Source organism: Sinohyriopsis cumingii, chromosome 5 (assembly GCF_028554795.1).
Source record: "Sinohyriopsis cumingii isolate HCF-2022 chromosome 5, ASM2855479v2, whole genome shotgun sequence".
NCBI lineage: Eukaryota > Metazoa > Mollusca > Bivalvia > Unionida > Unionidae > Sinohyriopsis > Sinohyriopsis cumingii.
In genome coordinates, this window is record NC_142965.1 from 94224624 (window position 1) to 94240464 (window position 15841).

The 15841-nt window shown below is 36.1% G+C and overlaps 1 protein-coding gene across 1 annotated transcript; it reads right to left on the reverse strand.

Annotated features, from left to right (window-relative positions):
- Positions 1-1413: 1413 nt before the first annotated feature.
- LOC149799790 (uncharacterized) lies at positions 1414-10746 on the reverse strand. Its single transcript, XM_089958281.1, has 6 exons — positions 10521-10746; positions 9704-9847; positions 7856-9142; positions 6116-6337; positions 4315-4440; positions 1414-1496 (listed from the first exon to the last, which is right to left on the reverse strand). Exons 1-6 carry the CDS (start codon positions 10726-10728, stop codon positions 1414-1416), a joined length of 2070 nt encoding a protein of 689 aa, XP_089814407.1. The 5' UTR covers positions 10729-10746.
- Between the last annotated feature and the right edge of the window lie 5095 nt (positions 10747-15841).

The following is a 15841-nucleotide window of genomic DNA, read 5'->3' on the forward strand; positions in this document are numbered from 1 at the left end:
TAGAAATTATAAATCAGTGAATGAATTTACTAAGTTCTGTGCACTTTTTATCACGTTAAAGATTACCGTTTTTAAATCTATTGGGGGTACAAACAAACGGCGAGGTATATTAACACTATAGCAGAAAAATACACTTGTAAACACTTTTCTTAAACAAAAATGAGGAAATATATCATTTGATTGGAATGGGTTGTTCTAGAATCACTGAGAGCTATATTCATGTTTGTTGTATTGTCAACGTTCACAAGCAGCTAACAAGACTTAGCTGTGGCCTTGGATACATTTGTCAAAATAGCTGCATTGATGAACATCCTGAAAAGCGTTATATAGCTATTCCTCTTAATGAAGCGTCATATCATCATAATTCTAATGAACAATGTACTCACCTGATTTCGCACATGGCAGCAAAGCCATCTTGACACTCTTCTTATGTCTTGAAGCATGGTATTCACATAGCGTTGTCATTAAAACACTTGTAATATGTGGTTCTGAATGACTATGGTGAATATCTAACCTCTGATATATTTCAACTTTTGAGGAAGAGTTTTGAAAGTATGCTTTAAATGACGCTAGATTAAGTCATCGATTGCGGCTTGTATTGTTGTACTTCGGTGAGCCTATAAACACAGCTGTTGTTGTTGTTGTTATTGTTGTTGTTGTTGAAGGGTTTAACGCCATTTTTCAGCACACAATAGGCTATACATGGTGGTCAGTATTAATGGTGGAGGAAGAACCCGGGAAAACCCCGGAAAGAACCACCGACCCTCGAGAAGCTACTGGCAAGCTTTCTCACATATCCACTTTGGCCGAATCCGAGACTCGAATCTACGCAGACAGAGGTGAGATGGCAGTGATCCGTAACGGAGAGCGCTTTAGACCACTCGGCCACTCGGGGCCCCTATAAACACAGCTACTTGCAGATATGCAAAATGAATTTTGACTGAACTTGACTTTTAGCTGTATTACAATGAACAATTGCAATGGTGTCAACATAGGTTTTGAGTTGTGCTGGCTTGTAAGCACGACAGCACAAACACACAGGAAAGGAACTGTATCATTTCAAGTTTAATGCTTTGCTCATGTATTCAAAGAAAATATTGAATGACAACACTTCTGTAACTTAAGTGTTTACCAAACTCATCATGCGGTTATGTCTTGAAATGGTTTCGACAAATTTAAATTATATTCTAACCATGATGTCAAGATCAATGTCATGATGAAGTATGTCGTACTGCCCTTACATGTATCATGTGAACGTTTAAAACACAAAGAAAAGAATGAATATTTGCGGCACAAAGTATCATCTTTGGATTTTGGCATAAATGTGAACCTCCATAAAGGAGAGTTATCATCCATAGATCATATGTCTCGCAAAACATATTACTCAATGAAATCTCTGTCTCGCAACCCATATTACTCAATGAAAACTCTGTCTCGCAACCCATAGTACTCAATGAAATCTCTGTCTCGCAACCCATAGTACTCAATGAAATCTCCTATGAACACAAAATACATATTCATGAATTTTATTTTTCCTTGGATTTGTAGACCTTGCTTCCAGTGAATTATATCTACGCTCATACTACCTGTTATCTCGTTCCTGGAAATCGGTTTAAGCTAGGCAAGATGATTCAGTTCATAACTTCAAGTAGAATAAAACAATTAACGTCATTTTGATCCTGTTAGCAGGCTATGTGGTCTTCAATTTTTGAAGTTTGTCGATATAGGTTACACTATTTATGATCAAACGTAATTTCGAAATATTAGAGATTATGGTTAGATTACTAAAGAGTTCAATTACCCTTTAATAAGGTCGGATTTTGCTTCGGTATTTAGGTTTGTCTAGATGACTATTCATGTATTAACTTTCAATGCTACAACAGCAAAACCTAACAAACGGAAATATCACCCGAACTTTAATGATGGAATGATGCAGGAATTTCACTTGTAGGAGTTAAGATAACAAGGTCAAAAATATACAGTACGTCTTTCATGTAAAGTTGGCATTATCATGTATAGTAGTGGCACGAACGGCACTGTGATTCATGCAGCACATTAAACCATAATGAACGTGACGACATATGATATAGCCAAAGTTCATGTTCAATAAATAAGCATCAAAGGTAGACAAAGATAGGTGGCATATCACTTTTCAGATTTATGAAAAGTAATGTTTCATAATATGGAAATCTCATGAACGTTCTCATACAGTTGGATGAAAATAGTTACAAATTGGTCACATTTTTACCACCGCTTTCGTCCTCAGTAGGAAAAGAATGTCAAAGACATGTTCCGCAATGACAAATTTACCATTCTCTTTGCACATCCGCCTTCTTTTGCAGTCAAAACGCCTGGCCAAATTGCCACAATCTTCCAATTCGTTTTAAACTGACTTATACATATATGCATTGGAGTTTTTTAAGAATATCGAAAGTGGTTTCCATACTCAATAATTAAAAGGGAAATAAAAGGCATTATCTTGAATTTATGGAAAGTCTTGTCGGACAATAGAGTGTCTGTCCTTTTGACTCTCTCTCTCCTTAATTTGTATGCTCTTCTTCTATCTTCTTGTCTTTATTATTGCCTGTAGGATAGTTGAGGATCTATTTTTGCGTTTATAAACACAACATCTTCTTTGCTTAGGTCAGTAACATAACTTGAGAGAAATTATACCACGATACAATGATTCAACATTCATTAGGCATCAGTATGACTACCCGGTAATCATGTATTTAAATACCAACCTATTTGTTGGGTAATGCTACAAAAGCCAAATGATGCTGGTTTGAACTAAAATGTTCTCTTGTGAGGGTATTCCATGTACACAATTTAACCTTTTCGCTAGTCAGAGTACTGAATTTGGTAATATACTGCTTTACTGAAGGCACTGTGCCCTATTTAAGGTTTGGAAATGTAGAATATATTATTGGTACCATACTACATACTGTATTTAGTAGTTTTGCAATAGAGATGTCAGGTGTGGCCACTCCAATATGACCTGGCATAAAATCAACCATGGTGACTTAATTTTGTGGAAAATTATGCGATCTCACTAATTATTATCTGATCGAAGAAATTCACCCAACAACGTAACCATTTTGAGTATCGTATTTGAAAAGAATAGTCTATGATCTACAGCCTATACAAAATTCATGTTAATCATATTGCTATTATCCTAAAATACTTTTCTACAACCTCTTCTGTGTAATGACTCTCACTATGCTGAAGAAATAGCGCAAAAACGTGCACAACTACCGATATATGTTTATGCGGTTTTTAATCGTTTGTACCCCTGTCAATGTGAAAATGTACTAATTAAAGTCGTTGATCTAAACTGAAGCCGGGCAAAACATAAATGTAATTATATTTTCTGATTCACGTTCCACAATGAATGCCTTGAAAACCTTACATTTTGCATCATATTTATGACCGCTCCGGTGGTTAGAACGTCCGTCTCAGATGCGGGAGGTCGTGGTTCGATCCCCGGCCGAGTCATATAAAATACTTCTAAAAATGGTACTAACAGCTGCCACGCTAGGTGCTCAGCATTAAGAGGTTAGTGTTAGGACTGGTCAGCCTGGTTTCAGGATAATGTGACTGGGTGGGACACCATGCCATATGTCTGCCCCAGCGCTAGGCATCACTATAAACTATCACACTGCCAACATCATAGTGATATGACTGAAAAATTGTTAAAGCTACGATAAAAATCCAAATCACACACACCCACACATACACACACACGCGCGCGCGCGCGCATCTCATTTATAGCCTACATATTATAAAATCGTAATTGGCTCCTGCACCCTGGAAAAATCTATATTGTATTATTGCCCTATCAGTATTAAGAATATGCGTAGCAAAGTCTATGCTTTAAATATTCAGCTTATAAATATTATTTAATTAATCTATTTGTAACTGGTATTAGTTGTCAAGATGTTTTAGATTTTATAGAGGCAGAAGCATATTGATTTGCCTTTCTTTGTTCATTTGTTGGTCTTTCCAAAGACAGCTTGTTGTCAAGTTGACACATATACCACATGAAATAAACTAGCAAAACAGTGTTGCAACATTGTCGCTCATCTGTTGAAGATTTGATGCTTCCAATGTACTGATGACTAATTGGGAAACTGAATTAGGGTCTATTCTCACTACGATTATTTTCGACTTACAATGAGTATATACAGTATTTACTTATACTTTGTACAATGCAAATTTGAATTAGTTTTTTATAACTCTGACCTTTTTTAAAAGTTTTGTGTGGATATGTCTGATTATAACTACAATTTGTCTTTTTGTTTCCTTTCACTATACCTGCAAGAGGGGGCCCAGCAAGGGAGGTAACTCCCTCCACCAGATTGATAATCCCAAATGCTTCTGACAATAGGTCCATTCCCAAGAGATCGACCAGCAATACAGAGATTAGAGTCAATGTCACACCTAGATGAAACAAGACAAAGATCATTCATATATCTAAAGCTAGATGAAACAAGACGGATAATAATACAGTTGCAGACCATTCATATATATATATATATATATATATATATATATATATATATATATATATATATATATATATATATATATATATATATATATATATATATATATATATAAAGGTAGATGAAACAAGACTGGTATATAGATTATTGTTATACCTAAAGTTAATGCAATTTTACAGCAAGCACACTATGATGAAATCAGGGTATCCGGAAACAGCAATGGAACTTTCACTTATTAACTTGAAATTTTCAAACAAGATAAATAGTATCATACTTCTAATTAATATTGATAGCCATTATTGTAGTAGACGATGATGTGAATACTGATGTTCATTAAAATGAGAATGATAAAATATATGCGTCTTTTATCATTAAATTGAGACGGAGAAGAATTTGTGTGTTTGTGTTTTTGTTAAAATGAGACTTCACAATGTAATGGTTTTACAGAAATGAGAGGAACCTGTTAGTGGTAATGATTAACAAAAATTAAAGGAAATATTCTTCACGAACCTTGGTGATTTAATTGTCAGACATTTTTCATAACATTTCAATTTTCATTCACTGATAGAGGTCCTTCTAGTGTTTTATTTGAAAAGACCATATCATTTACACGCCATGTAAAGATAACTATTTGGGTTTATGATTTTAACTGCAACATGCATTGCCAATTCACAATATTGTGACTCTAGGTTTACAAAAGTCAAGGTTACATTCCATGCACCGTTCCTCATCACCATGGATACTCCCTTTTAAGAAGAATTCAATCACAAACAAGATAGATCCCGATATGAAGCCCCTTAATGCATGGGCAGTTAGTATTTATGTTGTTTTGTTTGTTGTTCTGATTATCCCTAAAGAGGGAATAGAGTTAGATCTGATGGCACATTACGGGACAGTAGTTCTGGGTTTGCAGTTGGTTAGGTTTTGGAACAGTGGGATTTAATGTCATCTTTCAGCGTATGAGAATCTGCGCATGGTGGCCAGAATATTTGGTGGAAGAACCAACGACCCACCATAGCTATTGACAAGCTTTGTCGTCTACCCACATTGGTCAAGCTGAGGCTCGCACTTGCACGAACAGTTGTGAGGCACATAGGTAATCTCTAAATACAAGCGTCTAAAACCATTTAGCCTCTTGGTGCCTCTGGTGTGCATTGTGCACAACTTACAAGAAAGTATATATGGTATATTTAATTTATAGAATATGGTAACGTGCATCTTGAAGTAGGGATAAAAATGAATACAACAACAAAGGCAGGTCGCATGTGAGATTAGTTGAAATTTAATAATTGAAATGAGTGACTTTTCCAAGTTTGATGATTCAAAAGTACGGCAGTCAGAGAAACATTGCTAAATGTAAAAACGGAATTCTACAATTCAAACATGAAAAGTATGCCACTTTTATTAATGTTAAATCCTTTAGAAATTTTAGAGAAATGGAACAAATTAACAAACAATTAAAATCTAAAGCTACGACAATGACGAAACAACCCACTCAGCAAAGTGATATATATCTCCATATGCTTTGCAAAACCTACAAAAAATAGTATACATTAAAAGAGACTTACTGCTGAATGCTCTAAAATAGCATACTTGTAAATGATTCTTACCGCTGAATACTCCCAATATACATGCATATGATATTAGAAGAGGAAAGCTATCACAGAGTGGCACCAATGTGGATGCAGCACCACAAATGACCAATGCAGCACTGTATAGGTAGAGTCGGTTGACATTAGGCAAGTCAGACAGAAAGCCAGAAATTACACGGCTAACGGTGCTGGCAATTCCTAAAGCTGAAATTATCCATGCTGCAAGGTCTAAATCAATACCTGTAATTAATGAAAGTAAAAGTTTTTGGTGACTTTGTTTATTAAAAATACAATCTAATTATCCAGTTTTCCATGCCTTTTTTTTTTACCAAAATGGCAAATGTTTAAAACAAAATAATAATAAAAACAATCCGCTGAATGGACTATATTATCACTTTCATTGTCGGCCATTTTGTTACGTGTTATATGTTATGCCACAAAATTTCATTTTGTTTACAATGCCTACTTGCAGTACACAGTTGAAACTCTTGATTCTAGTACTTCGATGCTAAATAAAATAAACTATTTACTCACAATGAAGTCTGCCATGTTTTGTACTTATCCTAAAATAGGAACGAATCTTGAAATTTCAGCCTCGGATAACGCATCATTTATCAGTTTTTAAGTGGTCACAAGATCGTCTCTTAGTTTGAGCTGGATTAGAAAGCATAACTCAGGGTTTAGTGTTGTATAATCGATGACGTTATGAAAATATTTCAGACAGCATTCTTAGTGCATATATGAACAGAAACTGACGTTCTCACACAACTAATGATACAAAGCTTTTAAGCTTACAAAACTTTCCTTTGGCATGAATTATTCTGAACTTCACTTCCATTTTCCATAGATGATATATATTAAATAATATAGAGTGAAATTGTTCCTATGCTTTCCTTTAAACAATGTGGTGGTTTCTTATGGGCTTGATGTAATAAAGATGATCGAAAACAATGTTATAGTCGTGTAAACTCGATCATGAAGAGGGAAATATACACTCCTTAGTGAGGACTTAATTGTATGAGCATCAGACTATATATATATATATATATATATATATATATATATATATATATATATAAACTCTGCACCACAAAGGACTTTTAGTCGCTGCAGACGCCCAATATATAAATAGTAGTTTCTTGGTCGAGTTAATGTCAGTAGTAATGAAAGAGTTTATCTTCCAAAAGTATTATTCAGTTCAATTTCGCATATTTCCAGATTCACCTTCAGTTGAAACCATATAGCCAATTTTGTGTTGAGGAGTTGTAAAATTATACACTACATACATTATTTCTTGCGAGTTATCTGCCAAGAGCTGCTGAATCTGACTTATAAGCAAGTATATATGGTAGTGTAGGGCTATAATCTCGAAAAGACTATTCAAAGATCACTACATGTCCTAACTTAAATGACCGCTCCGGTGGTCTAGTGGTTAGAGCGTCCGTCTCGGCTACGAGAAGTCGCGGTTTCGAACCCCGGCCGAACCATACCAAAGACTTATAAAAGTGGTACTAGCTGCTGCCTCATTTGGCACTCAGCATTAAGAAGATAGTGTTAGGACTGGTCGGTCTGGTGTCAGGATAATGTGACTGGGTGGGACATGATGCTACATGTCTGCGACATGATGTCCCAATGCTAGACATCACTATAAACCGTCAAACTGCAGATATCGAAGCGATAAGACTGAAAAAATTGTCAAAGTTACATAAAAAATCCAAATCACACACAGACACACACACACAACTTAAATAACCATACCTATAAATTCCGCATAAACAGGCAGGTAGACATAAGGAATATAATATCCAAATGCATATAGCATGTGCGAGACTATAAAGATCACGAATATTTTATTCTTCATGATGGAATGTTGAAAGACAGATCGCAGTTCTTCACTATGTTTTGCTGACAATGTTAAACATCTGCATAAAACTAAAGGTTCTTCGTGATTATTGGTGTGTGACTCTGCATTGTCCAATGGTGAAACTGACGTGCCTTCATTAACTTTATCTTCTTCGAGGACTTGAGAAACTGAACATTTTGCACGATGTTCTAATTCATCATCATTACTTTCTTTTTCTCCATCAAAGGTTTGATTACTTTTCAAGACTTGTAATGGCAGTGCTAGATGACGATTATCTTCATCCATATAATGGTGATTATCTTGTTCAACGGCATTTACATAAGGTTTACAACTGCTGATAAATAGACTTTGTCCACTTTGATTAGAATGATTTCTATTTGATTGGTCACTAGTCGCGCTAGGTAAAGCTTTGATTGGCTGTAACATGGCATCAGCTCCAGGTGTATAGATATCTTCGTCTTGAACATTATTAGATTTGCGTGTAAATTTCTTAAAACCCTTATCAATCTCTTTCTTATTCGCATATTGCTGGCTTTCCCTATGTTCTGGAACAACTTCTTGTCTGGCAGCAGACATATTGCGGCTACACAAGCTGGTATTATACTGCGTCTTCAGGTCATCCATTGGGATTGTTTCTGAATACCCGTCAAAACGATCTACTGGAGTTCCTTCCTTCTTTTGGCATGCAAGGTGATAGCCCTGCGCAGAGGAAGTGTTATAGTTATCCAAGCTGATGGTATACACGTTGTCTACATCATCAACCGTTATGCCAGTGGATATCTCATCAGAATGCAGTCCTAAAACCTTTCTCCCATTTGGAAATGCAATAGGAGTATTGTCGTTGCACGCGTGGTCTGGCCTCAGTTTTTCTGGGTCAACAGTCGTATCATCGCTTTTAGAAGACTTGCCAGAGACAGCTGTGGGATTCGTATTCTTTCTGAGTTTTGTTAGGGGTCTGAATAGAGCCCCACACACAGCACAGTTCAGAGTAACACCTGATAGGATTAACATCGTCCCTTTCCAACTATAGATGTTTATCAATGTCTTGATTAAGGGACTGAAAGCAAAGGTTCCAATTCCAGCACCAGAAACCGCTATTCCAACAGCAAATGCTCGACGCTTTTCGAAGTATTGGTTAAGCATGACTATAGATGGAAGATATATCATACCATATCCTAAACCTGAAAAATATATATAAAAAAATTGTCAATGTTTATTCAAAATTAATTTTTAGTGATGTTTAAGGTAATTCCTTGAACTTAGGAGATAGTTTCTCAATAATGATGGAGATGAGCATTCACTTATAAAATGCCTCTAATATTATTTGCGAATAATCCATTGGATAATATTCAATGTCAAGCTGTGCACATTTTCATAGTCAATGTACTATTGGATTCAGATATAGGTGACACACGTTTACTGTCTGCTATCATATATAATTTCAAGCCTGTCACTTGGAAATTTCAGCCCAACGATTGCAAACAGTTCTCACCATTAGACATATTATTCCACTCTGTCTTCTCAACAATTTTCAGGATGTGATTTAGCAGCATTTCAAAGAATTGTGAATTTCTTTTTAAAAAAGAGATGTAACACGTAAATTAAAATACGAACCAGTCACTGTCTAAATATATCTCTGTCACACACACACACACACACACACACACACACACACACACACACACACACACACACACTTATTTATTTATGTATTTGGTATGAAATCTTTGACGAGTTCTCACCTGGAAGGATTCCTAAGCTGAAATACATGAAGTACAAGTTTGGAGTGAAAAATGTAAGGATGAATCCAGATGCTAGGACCAAAGAACCAATTATTGTTATTATTCGAGAGCCAAACTTGTTGGTCAGGATACTGGCAAATGGCCCTAAAACAGACACAAAACAAAACAAAATCAATTTTGACATTGATTCATATTCTAACTAGTCAAACTGTAGGTCTTTCAACATCAATGAATCAATTAATCAATTATTTAATCCGTTTCCCTTATATTTGAATATTTAACTGCGCACATGTTTGTAAACCTGTTTGCCTGCTCACATACCCATTTGCCTATCAACCTAGCCAGCTCTCTCTCTCTCTCTCTCTCTCTCGCACACACACGCACACACACACACACACACTCGTCCCATACCTAAGGTTTTTCTAAACAAACGTACCTGACACTTTACCTACCTCATCATTTGCTTTGACCCTTTCGACAAAGTATACATATATGTTTGAATCACAGACAGATTGTTCCATGCATATTTGGCTCGATATAAGTAGATAAAAAGTATTTTGCTCACACACATAGTGAAATACATACAGCATAACAGAACAGCAAGCCACCGTATTTGCCAAAAATTAGTATAGGTAAAGAAAATCGCATCTTTTCTTTGGACCCTACTCATAAAATATGTGTCGAAGCTCATCAGCATAGTTAAACAGTTTTAAGCTGATTTTGTTGACAAGAAACTGTTACGCTAAGGTAAAAAGGAGCTGTCAAAACACAAACTGTGACATACGTTGTGATCAAATATTTATTGGTTCTGACTTACCCATTAGGAAATGACTGCCCATAGCAAGAGAATCAATTAAGGAAGTTTCAGATTGGGACGTGTGAAAGTAGTCGACAAATTCAGCAAACAAAATCCCAAATGAGTAAAATATGCCGTCGAAGATGAAATGGGCCATAAATGTTCCAAAGACAACCATCCAACCCCAGCCGCCATCTGGTGGTAGCGATGCACCTGATCTGCTGGACATGATTTATGATGCCTGGTCTTGAATCTGAATTAAAAAGTGTCATCCTTTAACATTACCAATGTATTTTCATTCAATATTTAATTAGACGCTGAACAGAAGTAAGCATTGCACATTAGTTTTTATCTTTGTACTATAAACTTTGCTAGAGATATTAAAGCTAGCATTGACTATGTACATAAAACTTTGATGAACATTCACACATTAATATGCATCCTGCAATATATGTTGCTGTAGAATTGTCAATACCCTTGTGACATTTACCGCTTACCTTGACTTAAAGTTTTAAAAGATGTTATAATTAAACCTAGATAAATGATGTGTGCTAGTCATCAAAAGGAGCTTGTAAACGTAAATGAACACATCACTTTTACTTATAGTCACTTAACCAATTAGCCCCAAAAATTCTACTTGTCTGTAATATCTACCGTAAAACTATCGGAGACACAAATGATAATATAATTCAATAATTGTTAACAAACTGAGTCAAATTGATCTAGGCATTGACCATGTTAATTAAAGATCTATTTGTGTTGCAACTGTTGTCTTCAGACAAATTATTATAACAAAAAATATTATATAGAAAGTTTGTTGAAATTATAGCAATAAATACTGGAGATATTGATCATAGTACCCTTCAATCAAAAGTTTACATTCAACAGAAGAATAGAGAAAGTGTTTTATTATTTGCGCCATTCAAAAGTATTTTACAAAATCGCTATAAATGTATGAGATAGCACATAAATAAACATGTTCACACCATAGTGGTCATGTATTCAAACCAAAATGGTCTTATGTATATTTATATTTTTTTTAAATTTGTATTTATGACTGTAAATGTTAGTGATTATAAATAGCTAAATGTGTAATGCTTAAACAAGGGCGTGGGTGGGTTGACGCAGAAGAGACTCCTACCCCCTACCACCATATGGTACAAAAACGGAACGAATATTTTCTAGAATGAGTTAGTTAGATAATTAAAATGATGCCATAGAACACTTAAAATGCAGCAGTTACAGTGGCTTAGCCAAACTGGCTCTCATTGGAGGTGGTCCGTCTTTCGAACACTCAACTACTGGTTTACGCCTTCCAAATCCCACCCTTCTTTCTGACCCTGATTAATATCGTCATGGAAGAGGGGATTACAAAATGTACGCGACGGGTTTGTAGATCGAAATTCTCAGCGATGGCTTGTCCCAGTAAGCTCCTCTCCTGTACTGCATGCGTTTGCAGAACCGAAATGTAAACCGTTAAACTATAAACGAAAAACGCACTCTCGAATACGTTCTGGTTAATTCGCGCTCGTTTCTATTGAAGGAGGGGGAGAGTAGCCCGCATGCACAAGCTCTCTCCAAACCCACTCTGCTCCGCCCATTTGATATACTTCCTATTCCCAATTTCGCGAGAAGACAATTCGGGAAAATGGAAGAATCTGATCTCTTACAGAGGGTTTTCTCCCTTAACACTGCCACTTTCATTTAAACCTTTTTGGGAAAATACCATGTCAGGAAACTGCACAATTAATGTATTACACTCATTTTATCGACAATGACTTTTGTGCAGAATGAGAAGGCTATTTTGAAATACGTAAAGTGAAAAAGTAAAGAAATCCTTCGTTGTGGTGATGGAGAAAGTAATACATGGCATGCATAACAGTACACAATTGAAGTAACAATGAAACGCACCAGAGCCGCGATACAGTTAGGGTCTTTACACTTATTTGTGTTTGGGTCCCAATGCATCAGAAAGAAACAAGGTCAAATCAAGTTGATTTGTTAATCCACTATTGCGCAGTGACCGACAATTGGCATTCGGAAACGAGACTGACGGAGCGGTCAGTGTAGGCCTGAGATTTCTGTATGAATGCAAATTATGTTCCCCTTTGACATCTTGAGAAAGATAATCTGGCTCTCATTTGTAGAAAAGAACTAATTATATCCATTAAGTTAGTTGACACGCCTAAATGGTCGGTCTATAAAATTACACCTTTGTGCGTATACCAACAAGTTACTCTTCGTCTACTTTATATTTATCTGACGTAAAAACGATGTGGTGTTACATTGTTTGTCTAGTCATACGTACGCATGTTATTGGGGGCCAATATTTATTTGTTGTTGTGCTCTAGGTCTGACATATAATCCAACGAGTTTATATTCTGGATTTTAAACAACTGAGAATGATTTCTATCATTAATCCACACCATAAAAATCTGATGTATTTGTCGAGTTCCCTCTAACTTTTAACACACCACCATATATATTTTGACATTTGTGTTGGGGTGTAGGATCAGAGCCTATTGTCAGTCGAAAAGTTGGAATTTGTCCCCAGCAATTACGCCTTTATATAATCGATGAGAATATAGTTTTTTTGATTACAAATTGCGCTTTTAATCCGCTAAAAGACGCGATGAAGCTTAAGCGATCAGGACAGTTACCATGGTATTCACCTTTTGCATTGCTAATCTTTCAACCTATATATCCATATAACATCAGCGGTTCAATATTCACCTGATATCAACAATAAACCCCTTTACATCCGTCTCCAAAAAATCGAAAATATTACATGATAGTCACGTAATGTTTGTAAAATAAAACAAAAGAGCACAAAATCCTCAAAATATCAATTCCCCTAACAAAACGACCAGAAACCTGAAGCTGTCGCAGCAACTGGTAGAAAGCCAGAGTCATTAAGCAAAGAACATGTGTCAAATATGTTTTTGTTGCTATCACGTGTCTACCGCATTCACGTGTGCTCTCCATCAGAAACGTTGGAAGAAATGCAGACAAAAATGTGCAGCTTGCAACGTTAGACTCGTGAGGTGCAAGTACTGCTAATAAGGTGTTAAACTGCAATGACCCTTGTTCAGGGCCACTCAGACCTCTAGAAAAGAGATACTCATCTTATTTGCCAAGATACTTTTGTACTCATCTTATTTGCCAAGATACTTTTGTGTTTTATGTACTCTTTTTGTATGTACGTATGTATGTATGTATGTATGTGTGTGTGTGTGTGTGTGTGTGTGTGTGTGTGTATGCATGTGTGTATGTAGGCATGTATGTATGTATGTATGTATGTATGTATATATGTATGTTTGGTGTGAGGGGTTGTTATGGCGTCACTATGGTAGGTGCGGGTGGGGTGCTTCTAATATTTATTTACATTATTATAGAAGTCCCACCCAGGCTCGATTTTGGCTGAAAGTTAAATTAGTGAAGTATAGATGTAAAGCTCCGATCCCCCAGCCAGTCAGCAATGCCGACGGTTAAATGATTGAGCATAAAAAAAATTGAAATTCAGTTAATAACAATTTAATGACAATTCAATAAGCAAATGATTAAAATTTCCCAAGTACTCTCCTTCCGTTCTACCCTGTGATAGCCTATTGCATCATTTGATTTATAGTGTGAGATAGCTTTCCACCTCTCCCTGTATTCTACTCATCTGTGTATTCTTTTCTCATATTCCTCCAATTCCTTCTCCTCTTCCACCCGACTTTCTCCAAATTCTTTCTTCTCCTAGACTTTTCTATATTCCTCCTTTTTCTCCACATTTTCCTCATCGACTCTTTTTCCTCTACCTCCTCAACTCGCTTTACCTATTAGACTTGTTGAATCCGACTGCTCTGCTAGTTTCACTTCCGTCACCCCTCTTAGAGACTCGGAACTAAACTAAACCGGAAGTTCTGTCCCCCCACAAAGCTTCCCGTAAAAACACAAGGACGGTACAATATTTTCCTTAGCCCTCTCATCTCACACTACACAAAACCTATCATCAGATAACGGCTGTTAAATTTCTTCGGTCACGCATTCATTCACATCGAAATACTCATACGTTCTTGTATGGTAAAACAACGTCGTAATAAAAGCACGGTATCAATTATTTCTCATACATACATCAATAAATTGCGTTACATCAGTATTTATTCTTAATCCCATTATCCTATACAATATCACAACAATCAGACGCATTTCTTTACGTTACAAGTCATATAAAGTGTACAAATATTCAAATACACATGCTCTGATATATCCATACATCCATATTAACTAATCTTACACACTTCAACCATTTTCCAAATTCACAATTCAAGCATGTGTAAAGTCTAATATATCACATGAATGAATGCACTAGTTTACTACGAACTAATCTAACTGCAAAACTAATTCTGACCACAAGCTAATAATCTACATAATATTCTACATAATACTCAAGATCGTTTCTCAAATAAGCGTGTAAATTAAACACTACAAAGGTAATTATACGTACTAAACGAGCCTATTAAATAAGCATACATACTACACATAATTAAAATTATAATGCCGTAATATTCAGCAAAATCGACCAAATCACTTACTGACCTTTACAAAGCTGTGTCTTTCCTTAGAATCTCCTCTCTAAGTTTTACCGCCAAATTACGAGTGGCTCCCTCGGGGTAACCCTATATTGCTCATCAATCTTCCTAGGCGAGACTATATTTCTGCTTGCTAGTTAGACATTATAATTCGGATTGAAATTGTTATCACAGCCTCCGTCTCAATTCAGATTGGATGTCGCTTTGATTCGATCCAATCAAACTTAGCGGACAATGACCTTCTCGCTGTCTGTCCACGTGGGGACGGAATTACAACACGCTCCGTTCCCTCGCGGTTTCTCTGATCCAGGACAAAGCTGTAACACCTAAGTGGGAAGTTGCGCTATCTAAAGCCTGTGCCGATTCAAGATGCCATGTCTTCTCTCTAGTCACGGTAACCTTGCGTAAAAGATTAACTCTAGCCTGCGGCATTGTTTAGACAGCAACCATGGCTTGTACTAATACCGTAGTTTATGCACTGACTACTGAAAACTTAAAAACCATTTGTGTGATTGTATATGTGTGTGTTTTATGTAAGGGGTAAGTAAAAGTTTTAGGAACGCCTCTTAATCTTATGTGTGATAGTATGTTTGTATTAAAGGGTGTACTAGTGGGTATATAATTCTCACGTTACTAGCTATTTGAAGCATGGGAACCAGTCTAGAAATAGGTGAACATAAAATAGAGTATATTTTTGGTTTGGCTGGCCATTACAGGTTGATAATGAGAGTAAAACTGTACTAAAAATAATATTTTGAGAGCTTA